General features: G+C 43.1%; 1 protein-coding gene across 3 annotated transcripts in view; it reads right to left on the reverse strand.

Moving 5' to 3' along the window:
• atrx.L (alpha thalassemia/mental retardation syndrome X-linked L homeolog) overlaps positions 1-14163 on the reverse strand; it is a 118483-nt gene that overhangs the window by 39239 nt on the left and 65081 nt on the right. For all 3 annotated transcript variants that reach the window (XR_001932620.2, XM_018229764.2, XM_041572697.1), the window contains one exon: positions 350-487. Coding sequence is in view for 2 of the 3 variants with exons in the window: in XM_018229764.2 (XP_018085253.1) it covers positions 350-487 (138 nt within the window). In the remaining variant the exon portion in view is untranslated. The remainder of the gene's footprint in view (positions 1-349; positions 488-14163) is intronic.

Raw genomic sequence — 14163 nt, forward strand, 5'->3', positions numbered from 1 at the left:
CTCTCTTTGAATTTGCAAATGATAATGTATCTTGCTGGAACAGACACGTTTGCTTAAATGGGCCAAAAAAGTGGCATTCTATTTAAAGAGCAAGTAAATCCTTGGCTCACTGCATTCATGTGAGTCACATTTCCCAACAGAAGGAAGAGCTATGTGTAGAGAAAATATGGGGCATCCTAACTTGTAACTTATCCCTGCCTGCTCAGGCCCAGAGTTCCACCCAAACCTGTCCTGATGAGGAGCAGATGTATTGGGCATGCATTATGCAACTAGTTGGAGTTGATTTCTAAACCAAGTATAAGCTGCTGTGTCAGCAGCTTGTGTTTTCAGGGTATGGAAGAAAACTTACATTCTATAAGATTATTTTGCAATGGGGTTCCTGTAAGAATGATTCTCCTCCTTGTCTTTATGGAGTTCATGGCCTTAGAAATGGCTGACGCTTCATTTTTGAGGATGTGTCCTTCATCACAAATAACAAAGTCAGGTCCTGTATAACAAAGGAACCAAAATGGGTTACTTGGCATGTTTCAAACAAAAGTATGGCTAACTACACAAGGGTAGATCTCCTAAATAAACATTGTTTCCTCTGTGCTAAAAGCAGGCAGAGCAATAACATAATAACACAGTAGATGATACGAATTAAAAGGACACAGGTCCATAACTTCAATCGTTTGGTTTAAGTGAAACATGCCTAATGGCTAGATGATTCCGGGGGGGATTCCTTTACAACACTGTGCATTACAACTACGTGTGCAAATAGAGTGCCGATAAATGCAATGTATCACCCTACAGAAAGAACACACTTTCTTGATCAAACTTTTGATACACAAAACTAGGATGCACCGAATCCAGGTCTCGGCCGAATCCTTCTGCCCGCCCGGACCGAAGCTGAATCCTAATTTGCGTATGCTAATTAGGGGCGGGAAGGAAATCGCATGAATTTGTCACAAAACAAGGAAGTAAAACATTTTCCCACCCCTTATTTGCATATGCAAATTAGGATTCGGATTGGTATTCGGCCGAATCTTTCGGGAAGGATTCTGGAGAAGTCTCCACTGGAGAAGGTCATAATTTGTTCCCTACAAGAAAGGACAGCATGCCTATTAGCTATAATGTAAAGCAGTAATTGCTGCATGTTGTAACTATTTCAAGCTGAAAAGGGGATTTTATTGCAATACATTTTGTCATGGTTGTCAGCATGCTAATGTTCTTTGTTAGGGTACCTCTGCCCTGCTATTAGGAGCCCCTGCACTGAAGAGGGTTGCTGAAACATGCAATATTTTTGACCTCAAACCAGTTTGATGGAAAACTACTGTGAACTAAAATTGTTATTGCAGTAAGTTTCACATACAATGAAGTCTTTTTTTCAGACTGAAGCCAAAATGTCATGACTAGTGATGAGCGAATCTGTCCTGTTTCACTTCGCCAAAAAATATAGAAAAACTGCCAAAAAATTCACGAAACTGCGAAAAAATGTCCCAACACGCATTAAAGTCAAAGGGCGTTTTTCCGTGCAACAATTTTTACATGCACGACAATTTTTCTCACTCCAAATGCATTAAAGTCAATTGGCATTTTTTCTTAAAGAGATACTGACACCAAAAATTAAACTTTTTTACATTATCATAATATTGCCTTTGAAAGCTACTTATAACTTTGCCATAATGTATTTGCACAATGCCTTACCTTACATTACCTGTCTGATACCCCATGTTCCTGTATGGGACAGTCAGGTTGGTCAGGTTTAGAAACTTCAACTAACAAAAAACCTCTGAGCAAAAAACGATAAACATGACCTAGCTAGGTAACTTTTAATGTACATTCATATTTTAAAAAGTAGTTTAGTGTCTGAATCACTTTAAGGCATTAAAGTCAATGGGTGTTTTTTCTTATGGCCACTTTTGCTGTCCTAATGCATTAAAGTCAATGGGTGTCTTTTCTCTGCGAAATTTGGAATTTCGTCGCGAATCTCAATTTCGTCATGCCCCATCAGTCCCTGTGCCAGTGGTGCTTAATAGTTTAAGGCCGCTTATCACACCGAAACAAAAAAGTTATCAGGAGCCAGTTAACGTGACTGTATACTTCTGGGGTGTAGCAGAACTCCAGAGTACTTAGAGAAGACCCATGCAGACATCTGGAGAAGATATTAAGCCCTTGCAGATTGTGATCAGGTCGGACTCAATCTCAGGACTCCAGCAGCAGCAGAGGCGCTAACTATTGAACTACAGAAGCTGTACTGCCCTACACATTGATGCATACTTGTCTCTGCCTTTTGATTAGAAATCACATTCATTACCAGTAGGATCCTAATTTTTCCTCAAAGGCTTCTTGGCTGCCTACTAACAGCTGTCAATTACCAGCAACTCCTAGTATTCTCAGAAAGTGCGTTTTTAGGAGGTAGACTAGGGAGTGCTTTCCGGTAATGAATGCAAATTCCAACCACCAGGCAAGAGGACGAAAATAAACATTCCTGTATAGTAACTGATTAGGCCTGGCTGGGAAGGAGTGCTAATCACGAGCCAATGAAGCTGAGGGAGGGATGGTATGTGAAGTGAGAAATGCGATGATGCAATTTAACATAAAAACAGTAAAGAAATGTTCTCTACTTGAAAAAAAATATATTTCTAAAGCCATAAAAGCTGAAGCATACTTAGTTAGAAATATCTCCCTTTAAAGAAAATGAAATGGAAAGAAACTGAAATATATGAAGGTGCTATGCCAATCTGGACCTCTCCCCAAAGGAGGAAATAATAGAACATTGTTTCCATGGGTGAGGCTACAGATGTTCTAATGTATCTTTCTGCAGATTTCAACCAGTTCTAAGGAAATTGTAATACAGCCCATGAGGTAGCCTGTGTTGTATTTGTTAGGCTTCAAACTGGCAGGTGAGACATATCCAGAAGTAGCCGAATGAAGGAAAGAACTGCAAGTAAAGGAACCTTCGCCAAAAGAGAAAGATTATTAGGTGCCCTACACAATTTACTTTTAAGTGATACATAACATAAGGTCTGGAAAACGACATGAGTACATGCAATAAAAAACAAAACAAACTAGCTTCTATGGTATATTGCTACCACCTGGTGCAAAGGGCTCAAGAAGTATGTAATCTATGCTGGTGTTTGATAAAGTCCATAAGACAAGATGAGGAAATAAGTCAAATGAAAAAATGTCTTAAATCTAAAGGTGGCCATAGACGTAACAATTACGATCTTTCTTGGAAAAGATCTTTCCAAGGAAGATCGTTCATTTCAATACACACGTGTAGAACTGAATCGTCGGATATACAGGTAGAAACAATAGAATTCTACCTTTAACTGATGATTTAGCACTAACAACGGCCGATGTTTGGGTGCCTTCAAAGACCAAAATGGATAGATAGATGTGGATAGATATGGACAGATAGCTAGATGGATAGACATGAAAAGACCAATATGAACAGATGGATATGGTTAGATAGATATGGATAGATGTAGATGTAAAAGATATGGATAGATGTAGATGTAAAAGATATGGATAGATAGATAATAGATAGACAGATAGATATGGACAGATAGCTAGGTGAATATACGGTATATGGAAAGACCAATATGGATGGATAGATAGATATGGACAGATAGCTAGATGGATAGATAGATATGGAAAGACCAATATGAATAGATAGATGTAGATGTAATAGATATGGACAGATAGCTAGATGGATAGATATGGAAAGACCAATATGGATGGATAGATAGATATGGATACATGTAATAGATATGGATAGATAAATAGATAGATATGGATAGATAGACTTTGCTGTAATGTAAATGTACTTACCGTGATAAATAATTTAGCAAAGAAAGAGGTAATTTAACTTAAAACTAAAGACTAGTACATTCTAGTACATTTTCGTGTCAGCTGCAATGCAATGCATGACAGGACCTCATGTCACCAAGCATGAATTCTTATTTATGTTATGCAGTCTTTCCTGCTTCCAGATTGTTGGAAATGGTTTCATTGTGATTTAAAGTCCCTGTAGCGCAGCTGCCAGTGTTAACGTAAAATGACTGTGACATTAGCACCGGATAACTGCTTACCACAGAGTGATGCCCCAAAGCTCGTGCTTTTTGGAGAGTCATTAGGAAGATTCAAGCTGTGCATTTTATACCTTCACACAGACCCAGGAGCAAGTGTTCCGGAGAAGGGAAGCATTTCCCTGTTTTATGACGTGTAAGGTAGTAAAACATAGATACTGTGGATTATTTCAAGTGATCGGGGATGATAGAAGCATGGATTTTTGAAGAGCTCCCTGAGTGGAGGCCCTAAAACCCGAAGCCTTAAGGCTTAAATAAACAAAATAATGCTGAAGTTATTAAAACTGAAATCAAAGGCGAGCGCAATCAAACTCCAGGTTCTATTTTTGCCTGAGGAAAGGCGAATTGTTCTCTGCTAACTAAAGCCAGCAATGGGATTGTTCAACTCAATTAGGAAACGCAGGGGGAGAGCCCGGTCACATTATAGAAGTATGCTCTAAGATCTGAGGTTACTCTAACTTAAATGACTTAGGTTAACCCATTCAGCTTGATATGATGTAAGTGTGTCTCCATATAAATACAGTTGGCCTGACATATTTCTGGAGACCTTTTCTGGCAAACTCACAGCCTGGTCCCTAACTACTTTAGGCTTTTAAAGGGAACGTATCAGTTAATAGTGCTGCTCCAGTAGAATTCAGCACTAAAATCTGTTTCTCAAAAGAGCAGATTTTTTACATTTAATTTTGAAATCGGACACGTGGGCCAGACATATTGTCAGTTTCTCAGCTGCCCCAGTCATGTGACTTGTGCTCTGATAAACTTCAGTCACTCTTTACTGCTGTACTGCAAATTGAAGTGATATCTCCCCCCTCCCTTTAACATTCCCCCCCCCCCAAAAGAAGCCTAACAACAGAACAATGGGAAGGTAACTAGATAGCAGCTCCCAAATACAAGATAAAAGCTGATCTAAGAACAGCACTCATTAGTAAAACCTATGTCCCACTGTGACACATTCAGTTACCGTGAGTGGGAGAAACAACAGCCTGCCAGTTCCATCCTAAAGTGCTGGCTCTTTCTGAAAGCACATGACCAGGCAAAATGACCTGAGATGGCTGCCTACACACCAATATTACAACTAAAAAATAAACTTGCTGGTTCAGGAAAGACATTTTATATGGGAGAATGAATTATTTGCAGTGTAAACAGAGTAATTTAGAAATAAAAACTACACCATAAAAATCATGAGAGAATCCCTTTAAGGATACAACTACACGAGCGTCTTCAATGCAATTTCTGCATCCAACTCGACGACTGCGTTTTGGAGCACTGCGTCGGATCCGCCGGAATTGAGTTGAAGATGCTTGTGTTGTACCGTAAAACACAAGGCCATTCTTCTTCACATTAACAATCAATGCAAAATACCTTACAATTTTAGCTAACAGGAAGCAAGTACAGGCAACATTCTGACTGAAAAGCGTGAATATTATCCATGGTGCATCTCAATAAATAATTTGGGGTTGCAGCATGGTGAATCATTGCAGACCCTCCAGACTCATTTGGCAGCTTACTGGCTTGTGTACTGGGCCCTCCAGCCTGCTTGCACAGCTTATATCTGGTAAAATATTTATGGCCCACACTGTGATGTTTATGGTCCACATTATATTTTTTAAACAGATGCTCAATTAATGTAGATATCTTGCCACCTGTCATAGGCACATACATTCTCATTTGTTATAATAGGGAGAAATACATTCCTGGCACAAGATGCCAGAGGGTACAGCAAAATGTAGATGAAGTTCTCATAAAACTGTTGTTACCTACATCTACTGCTGTTCCGGAGCACAATTTTGTAGAAAGCACATTTCACATCCCTGCAAAACAGGGAGATGCTCCTGGCTTTCAATAGTCAGGCTGTAATACAAAGCAAGATATTTCATAAATACTACTCAAACTATTGAATAGCGAATGGATTCAGATACAAACTTTCATATTATATTTCCAGATTACATTTACTCTGTGCTATTACTGTGCCAATAATTCAAAATGTATTCCATTTTTCCTCGAATGTACATTTCCCAGCAAATTACATTATTTCATCCCAGTGAAAAATCCTGTTTTGGGATAGTTTAATTTCTGTCATAATAAATGTTACAGCACACTTTCTGGAAAGAGCGTTCTGCTTTTCCCTATTAAATACTGTAAAAGGATGGGGAAGAAAAGGAGATTTTGTGTACTCACCGTTAAATCTCTTTCTCTTCAGTCACTTGGGGGACACAGGGAGAATGGGGTATAACTGGTACATCCAGGAGGTAGGACACAACAAAGACAAAACTGGCTCCTCCTCCACAGTCTATACCCCAAGCAGTCGGAGCTTGACTTTGTTACAAACCGAGTGAACAGGAATCAATAATTCTCTATAACTTATTAACATGGAGTAATTTAAAAAAAATTACATGTCTGATGAAAAAAGGGATGCCTCAATCCAGGGCGGGAAGCCCCGTGTCCCCCAAGCGACTGAAAAAGATTTAACGGTGAGTACACAAAATCTCCTTTTCTCCAGGTCTGCTTGGGGGACAGTGGGGACTTACCAAAGCTGTCACCTAAAATCCCAGGTGGGAGAGTGAGGCTTAAGTGGAAACAACCACAGCGGCTTGGAGCACTTTTGTGCCGAAGCGAGTGTCAGAAGCCACAAAGGTATCAAAATGGTAGAATTTGCAAAATGAGTGGACAGAAGTCCACGTAGCTGCTATGCACAGCTGTTCTGCCGAAGCCCGATTTCTGAAGGCCCAGGACGTACTCATCCCTCTGGTAGATTGGGCAGTAATCCTAATTGGAGGCGACAGGCCCCGTGCTGTGTAGGCTGAATAGTTTGCTTGATCCAGCTGTAAATGGCAGGTTTGGTAGCAGGGGAACCCTTCTGAAGTCCCGAAGGAAGGATGAGAAGAGAATCAGTTTGCGGATGTCCTTAACTCTATGAAGATAGAATTTTAGAGCTCTAACTGGATCCAGAGAATGCAGAGCCACCTCTTTGGGATTGGACGGTGAAGGACAGAAAGTTGGGACTGTGATTTCTTGGTTCACGTAAAAGCCTGAGACCACCTTCGCCAGGAATGAAGGAACGGTTCAAAGGACTGCTCTGTTATGGAAAACTAGGAAGGGCGGCTTACAGGATAAGGCATTGCGTTCTGAAACACGTCTTGCTGAGGCAATTGTCAACAGAAAAAACGGTCTTCAAGGTGAGCCATTGAATTGGTACTGACCCCTGTGGTTCAAAGGGTGGATGTTGTAGCGCTTGCAATACTAAGGTGAGGTCCCAGATGGGAGCTGGAGGACGGATGTGGGGGAGCCACATGTGCGACCCCCTGCATAAAAGTTCTGAAATCAGGTAAGAGTGCTAGACGCCTTTGGAATAGGACTGAAAGAGCGGAAATTTGAGACTTTAGAGATCTGAGGGACAGACCTTTAGATAACCCTTCTTGGAGGATGTTAGGAATCGAGAAGACCTTGAATGCAGCCTTGTTATGATTTAACCACTGGCGGTAAGTTGACCAGACTCGATGGTATGTTGGCTGACACTGGCTTCCTGGCAGCGCACATTGTGTGAGAGAGAACCCCTTTTTAGTCAGGATCTTCGTCTCAAGAGCCTCGCCGTCAAATTCACGTAGGACGGATTTGGGTGGTGGATTGGCCCTTGCAAGAGAAGGTCTGGCCGAGGTGGTAGCGTCCAGGGATCTGTTATCGATGAGTTGATGAGGTCTGTGAACCAGGACCGTCGAGGCCATGCCAGGAGAATGAGAGTTGTCTGTTCTGTCTGCAACAGTCTGATTACTCTTGGAAGAAGAGGTAGCGGTGGAAAGTCGAACGCTAGATGAAACGGCCAGGTCGCCATGAGTGTGTCGTGGTCTAAGGCTAGAGGATCTCTGTACCGAACCAGAAAAACTTCCACCTTTAGATTTTGACGAGTTGCTAGGAGGTCCACCTCCGGGATGCCCCACCGCAGCGTTATCCCGTGGAAAACCTCGTTGTGTAGAGACCACTCGCCTGGGTCGATCGAGTGTATGCTTAGAAAATCGGCTTCCCAGTTGAGTAGTCCTGGGATGTAAATGGCTGACAGCATGGTCTGATGGCTTTCTGCCCACTGGAAAATTTGTTTTACCTCGTTAAAGGCTCCCCTGCTTCCCGTGCCCCCTTGGTGGTTGATGTAAGCCACCGCCGTGGCATTGTCCGTCTGAATCTTCACCGCTCGATTTGTTAGATCTCCTTGCCAATGAAGAAGGCCCAGACAGATTGCTCTAATCTCTAGAAGACTGATCGGTAGTTTCTTTTCCTCCGAGTTCCAGAGTCCTTGAGATGGTTTTTCCCTCGAGGACGGAACCCCAACCTGACAGGTTTGCATCTGTAGTTAGAACTCCTAGCTGTCTGCCTAATGTCAGATGGTTGGTCTGCAGCCACCAACGGAGGGATACCCTCATCTGGTGAGATAGACAAATTTTCATCGATTCCACAGAGTCCAGATGTTCCATTGAAGCTCTCGAAGATGAAATTGGGCGAATGGCACAGCTTCTATGGTGGAGACCATGACTTCCAACACATTCATGCAAAATTTCTCTGTGTGTTGTCGTTTCTGTAAGAGTGACTGGACTAGTAGTCGGAGGTGAAGGGCCTTCTCCTGAGGTAGAGAGAGTCTCTGAGTCTGCGTGTTGAATTGCATGTCGAGAAACACAATCGATTGACTGGGTGTCAGAGAGGATTTTGTTAGGTTTAGGATCCAACCTAATTGGTGCAACATATCCAGAGTGATCTGGAGGGATCGATGAGCCGCTGAAAGGGATGGAGCCTTGCTCAACAGATCGTCCAGGTACGGAGTGATAGAGACACCCACACTGGGGATCACTGCAGTGGCAGCGGCCATGATTTTGGTGAAGACTTGGGGAGGCTGTAGCGAGTCCGAAGGGGAGACTTGTGAATTGGAAGTAATGATTTGGAAAGGCAAATGTCAAAAATCTCTGATGGTGATGGAAAATAGGAACATGCAGATAGGCGTCCTTTATGTCTATGGAATCAGAAACTGCCGGGAAATAGCGGTCTCTTATGGGCACGGGAGTGATCACCTCTAAGAGGAGGTTGGAAATGAATTTCTGGAATGCTGCACGCTTGACTGACTGTCGGAATTCTGGAAATGAAGAAGTGATGAGATGGGGAAGAGGCAAACTCTAGGTGATAGCCTCAAGCTACCACTTCGTGGATCCAGGCGTCGGCAAACAGACTTAATCGTCCTCCTATTGGTGATGACTCGGAGGACATAAGGACACCGTCATGCCGAGGTATACTTCTCCTCGGACTAAGGGGTGTGCTTCTTGGTGTGCCAGGAAGGTCTTTGCTTATTTGCAAAGTGGCCCCGTGTCGAGAAGGAGTGCCTTGGAGGGGAGGATCTCGTGGTTTTGGATTGTGGGCCACGAAAAAACCTTCCCCTGCGGAAGGTCTTGGGCTGAGGCAGGAGAGTGCTCTTCCCCCCCCCCCCACCATAGCTTGGCTGATAATCTTGTCCAGATCAGGTCCAAAGAGGAGTTTACCCTTGAAGGGTATGGAAGGGACTTTTTAGAAGAAAAATCGGCCGACCATAGCTTCATCCATAGGGATCTGCGGGTAGCGTCTAAGGAGGCCTCAGAGATATAGTAGTTTGCCTCCTTTACCTGCGAGATAGTTTGTGTTGAGGAGCCCCCGAGGCGATTGCATCGAGAAGGGAATCAGACCAGGAATGGATAGCTCTGCTCACCCAGGCTGTCACTAGAATGGGACGCAGGGAAGTGCCTGACGCTGCAAAGAGACCGTAGGAGGCTCTCTAGTTGCTTCTCCATGGAATCCTTAAAAGAGGTGGCATCAGGGACCAGAAGGGCAGTGTTCTTGGAAAGCCAAGACACCGGTGCATCCACAGAGGGTGGAAGAGACCACTTTTCTGTATCATCATTTGGGAAGGGGTAGAGCTTCTGAAAACTGCGGTTTGTCTGAAAACGCCTCTCAGTTTTGTCCCACCCCTGTTGGATAATCTGGTCCAGTTGCGAGTGGGAGGGAAAGACAGGAACAGTCTTACGGTGAAGTTTGAAAAGCGCCTTGGAGGAGCCGGGAGTAGCTTCTGGTTCTTGAAGTGGAGAGTCTCTAAAATGGAGGTAATTAGTGTGTCTACCAACTCTGAAGAGTGTTTGAGGGACTCATTCCAGTCTTGATCAGAGTTGGACGAGAGCTTACCGTCAGATGGATCGTCCTCCATTCAGTAGGAGAAGGGGGTGGGGAAAAGAGTCCCTGTTCTGAGAGTTCCCCTTGAGTGGCCTGGTCTCCCTAAAGAATAAAAGGTACTGGGGAATCAGAATCACTTTGTACAGGCTTACACTTAGTACATGGAGGCTCTTTATGCCCAGATGGCAAACATTTGCAGCAATTGGCACAGGCCAAGTATTGAAAAGAGGCAGTAGGTGCCCAGGAAAAAAGGGGATCGCTTTTTCCCTCAGACATGGTGGCCCCAATGGCTCTGAATAGGGAATACCCTGGGGTGGCCTTAACAGCCCCTGAAAAAATCCCACACTAACCTGCAGATGGTGTAAGCAGGGAAGGAGGAGAACAGCTGTGTGTGTGTCCTGCTGGAATGGTAACCAGGCAGAAGAGAGCTGTAGGCAGGAAGATGTGTCCCCAATCTCTGGAGCACAGCTAAGGAGCTGTGGATGCATTGGTGGTTCCAGGGAGAGTGGCGTGCAAAACGTGTGAAACTAATAAAAATGGTGGCGCAGTGACGTACGCTGTTGTAAAAAAGGCACCAGCGTAAATGCACAGCGATGCATTTCACCTCCCCGCTCCCCTATGGGCTCAGAAGCGGGTCTGAATGGAGAGTGAAGGCTTCACCCTCCCCCGTTTCCCAGCCCTGTCCGGCGGGTTGCTACTTTAGAAAAAACCCGGATGGGGAAGGAAATGCTGCCTGGGGAGGAGCTGATGGTAGAAGGAGGCTGCCAGAGTGTGTATGCGCACAAGGCGCATCTATCAGTGATCTTCCTGCCTGTGAAAAGGAGAGCATACGTCTCTCGGTTAGAGGGGCCCCTGTACAGAAAGAAGGGATTGTGCTACTTGTTTATTAATGACCTGGAGGTGGGCATTGAAAGTACTGTTTCTATTTTTGCAGATGATACTAAATTGTGCAGAACTATAGGTTCCATGCAGGATGCTGCCACTTTGCAAAGTGATTTGTCTAAACTGGGAAACTGGGCAGCAAACTGGAAAATGAGGTTCAATGTTGATAAATGCAAGGTTATGCACTTTGGCAAAAATAATATAAATGCAAGTTATACACTAAATGGCAATGTGTTGGGAGTTTCCTTAAATGAAAAGGATCTAGGGGTCTTTGTAGATAACACGTTGTCTAATTCTGGGCAGTGTCATTCTGTGGCTACTAAAGCAAATAAAGTTCTGTCTTGCATAAAAAAAGGGCATTAACTCAAGGGATGAAAACATAATTATGCCTCTTTATAGGTCCCTGGTAAGGCCTCATCTGGAGTATGCAGTTCAGTTTTGGACTCCAGTCCTTAAGAGGGATATAAATGAGCTGGAGAGAGTGCAGAGACGTGCAACTAAATTGGTTAGAGGGACGGAAGACTTAAATTATGAGGGTAGACTTGTCAAGGTTGGGGTTGTTTTCTCTGGAAAAAAGGCGCTTGCGAGGGGACACGATTACACTTTACAAGTACATTAAGGTGGCCATACATGGATAGATCCGCTCGTTTGGCGATGTCGCCAAACGAGCGGATCTCCCTCCGATATGCCCACCTTGAGGTGGGCAATATCGGGCAGATCCGATCGTGGGCCCTAGGGCCCAACGATCGGATCCTAGCATTCGGCAAACGGGCGGTTGGATCGCGGGACCGCATCAACGAACAGATGCGGCCGCGATCCGACGGGATTTTCTGTCCCATCCGATCGAGATCTGGCCGACTTTCGGCCAGATCTCGATCGGGGAAGCCCGTCGGGGGCCCCCATACACGGGCCAATAAGCTGCCGACACAGTCTGTCGGCAGCTTTTATCGGCCCGTGTATGGCCACCTTTAGAGGACATTATAGACAAATGGCAGGGGACCTTTTTACCCATAAAGCGGATCACCGTACCAGAGGCCACCCCTTTAGACTAGAAGAAAAGAACTTTCATTTGAAGCAACGTAGAGGGTTCTTCAAAGTCAGGACAGTGAGGTTGTGGAATGCACTGCCGGGTGATGTTGTGATGGCTGATTCAGTTAATGCCTTTAAGAATGGCTTGGATGATTTTTTGGACAGACATAACATCAAAGGCTATTGTGATACTAAACTCTATAGTTAGTATAGATATGGGTATATAGAATTTTAATTAAAAGTAGGGAGGGGTGTGTGTATGGATGCTGGATTTTCATTTGGAGGGGTTGAACGTGATGGACTTTGTCTTTTTTCAACCCAATTTAACTATGTAATAGCCAGAACACTACTCCCTGCTTTGCAGCTTCCTTGGTTTCCAATGATTGGTTACCAGACAGTAACCAGTGACTTGAGGGGGGGGGGGGGCACGTATGGCATAACTGTTTCTTTGAATCTGAGTTACATGCTAAGGATCAATTGCAAACTCACTGAACAGTTATGTCCCATGTGGCCGCCCTTAAAGTCACTAACTCAGAGTTAGAGAGCTGAAAAGCAGGAAGTAGTGTTCTAGCTATTATGTTAGACATACAGGCACTCCAGCCTTTATACATTACATTTTTGGCTAACTGACTATATTAGAAACATTTTTTATTTTGCATAGGCTATTTATCCAGTTTTAGTTTTTACACTGAACTTTTCCTCTAACAGAAAGCCTTTATTGACACCTACTTCCTAGAAAATAAATATATATATATATATATATATATATATATATATATATATATATATATATATATATATATATATATATATATAACATGCATCTAGATACTACTTTTGCTATGCAACACTTGAACACTTTAATTAAAAGGTTTCCAGCAGAGAATATTTTTCTATTTAAAGTCACAGTGGGGAGCCAGGGCAACAGTGCACGGCTGTGTTTTACAGACAAGAGCCTGCCAGAAGTGACTCACGATCATAACAAGATCCAAATAACAGCACAGCTGCAATGCGGCCCCTCCAAGCATGGCCAGAAACTACTGGAGATTACAGTACGCTATGTTTGCTTTAGATGACTGCATGGCTCAGTGTCGTGTATAAAAGCATATAAAATGCACAGTACTCACAAACTCATAAAACTGGAGTTCTGCTGCTGGGTTTGCTTTTTAGGAAGTACAGGTATGGGACCTGTTATCCAGAATGCTCGGGTCCTGGGGTTTTCCGGATAACAGATCTTTCCGTAATTTGGGTCTTCATGCCTTAAGTCTACTATAAATTCTTTTAAACATTAAATAAACCCAACAGGCTGGTTTTGCTGCCAATAAGGATTAATCATATCTTAGTTGGGATCAAGTACAAGCTACTGTTTTATTATTACAGAGAAAAAGGAAATAATTTTTAAAAATTTGGATTATTTGGATAAAATGGAGTCTATGGGTGGAGTCTAAGAGGTGTGACCCAACACCTCTCTCATCTAGTTCTACCATGAAGTAATGAATTCTGGGACCTGAGGTGCCTCTGCTTTCCAGAGAATCTGTAATGGAATCAGTATGGAAAGCAGGCAGATAAGCAAGAATCAATAGGAGAAAAGAAATGGGAGGAGTTGAATTACACTTTGAGCCTTAATGGGGTTGGGAAATGGTTCTTATGAGTAACATGGGGGGGTCAGGTATGTCTGTGTAAAAAAAAATATATATTTTTTTTCTTTTGGCACATCTGATATTGTTTATGCATATTTTATACAAAAGGGGACATATTTTTCTCTCATGTCTGGTTCTCTGCTGGAAAGAAAGCCCAACTGAATAAAAAGTCCAGAATAGAAACTAAGAAAAGTACCTCCAAGAAAACTTCCTGATGTTTGCACCTAATATGTATGCCAAACTTGTTCAGCAGGGTAGCACCCGATCTGTTATGGAGATGAATGTTTGTGTATATATGAAGAAAATTCGAGATTAAGCCAATATTAGACCCTTTTAAGCAAGATTCGGATTTGGATTTGAATCTG

This window comes from Xenopus laevis, chromosome 8L (genome assembly GCF_017654675.1).
Source record: "Xenopus laevis strain J_2021 chromosome 8L, Xenopus_laevis_v10.1, whole genome shotgun sequence".
Taxonomy (NCBI): domain Eukaryota; kingdom Metazoa; phylum Chordata; class Amphibia; order Anura; family Pipidae; genus Xenopus; species Xenopus laevis.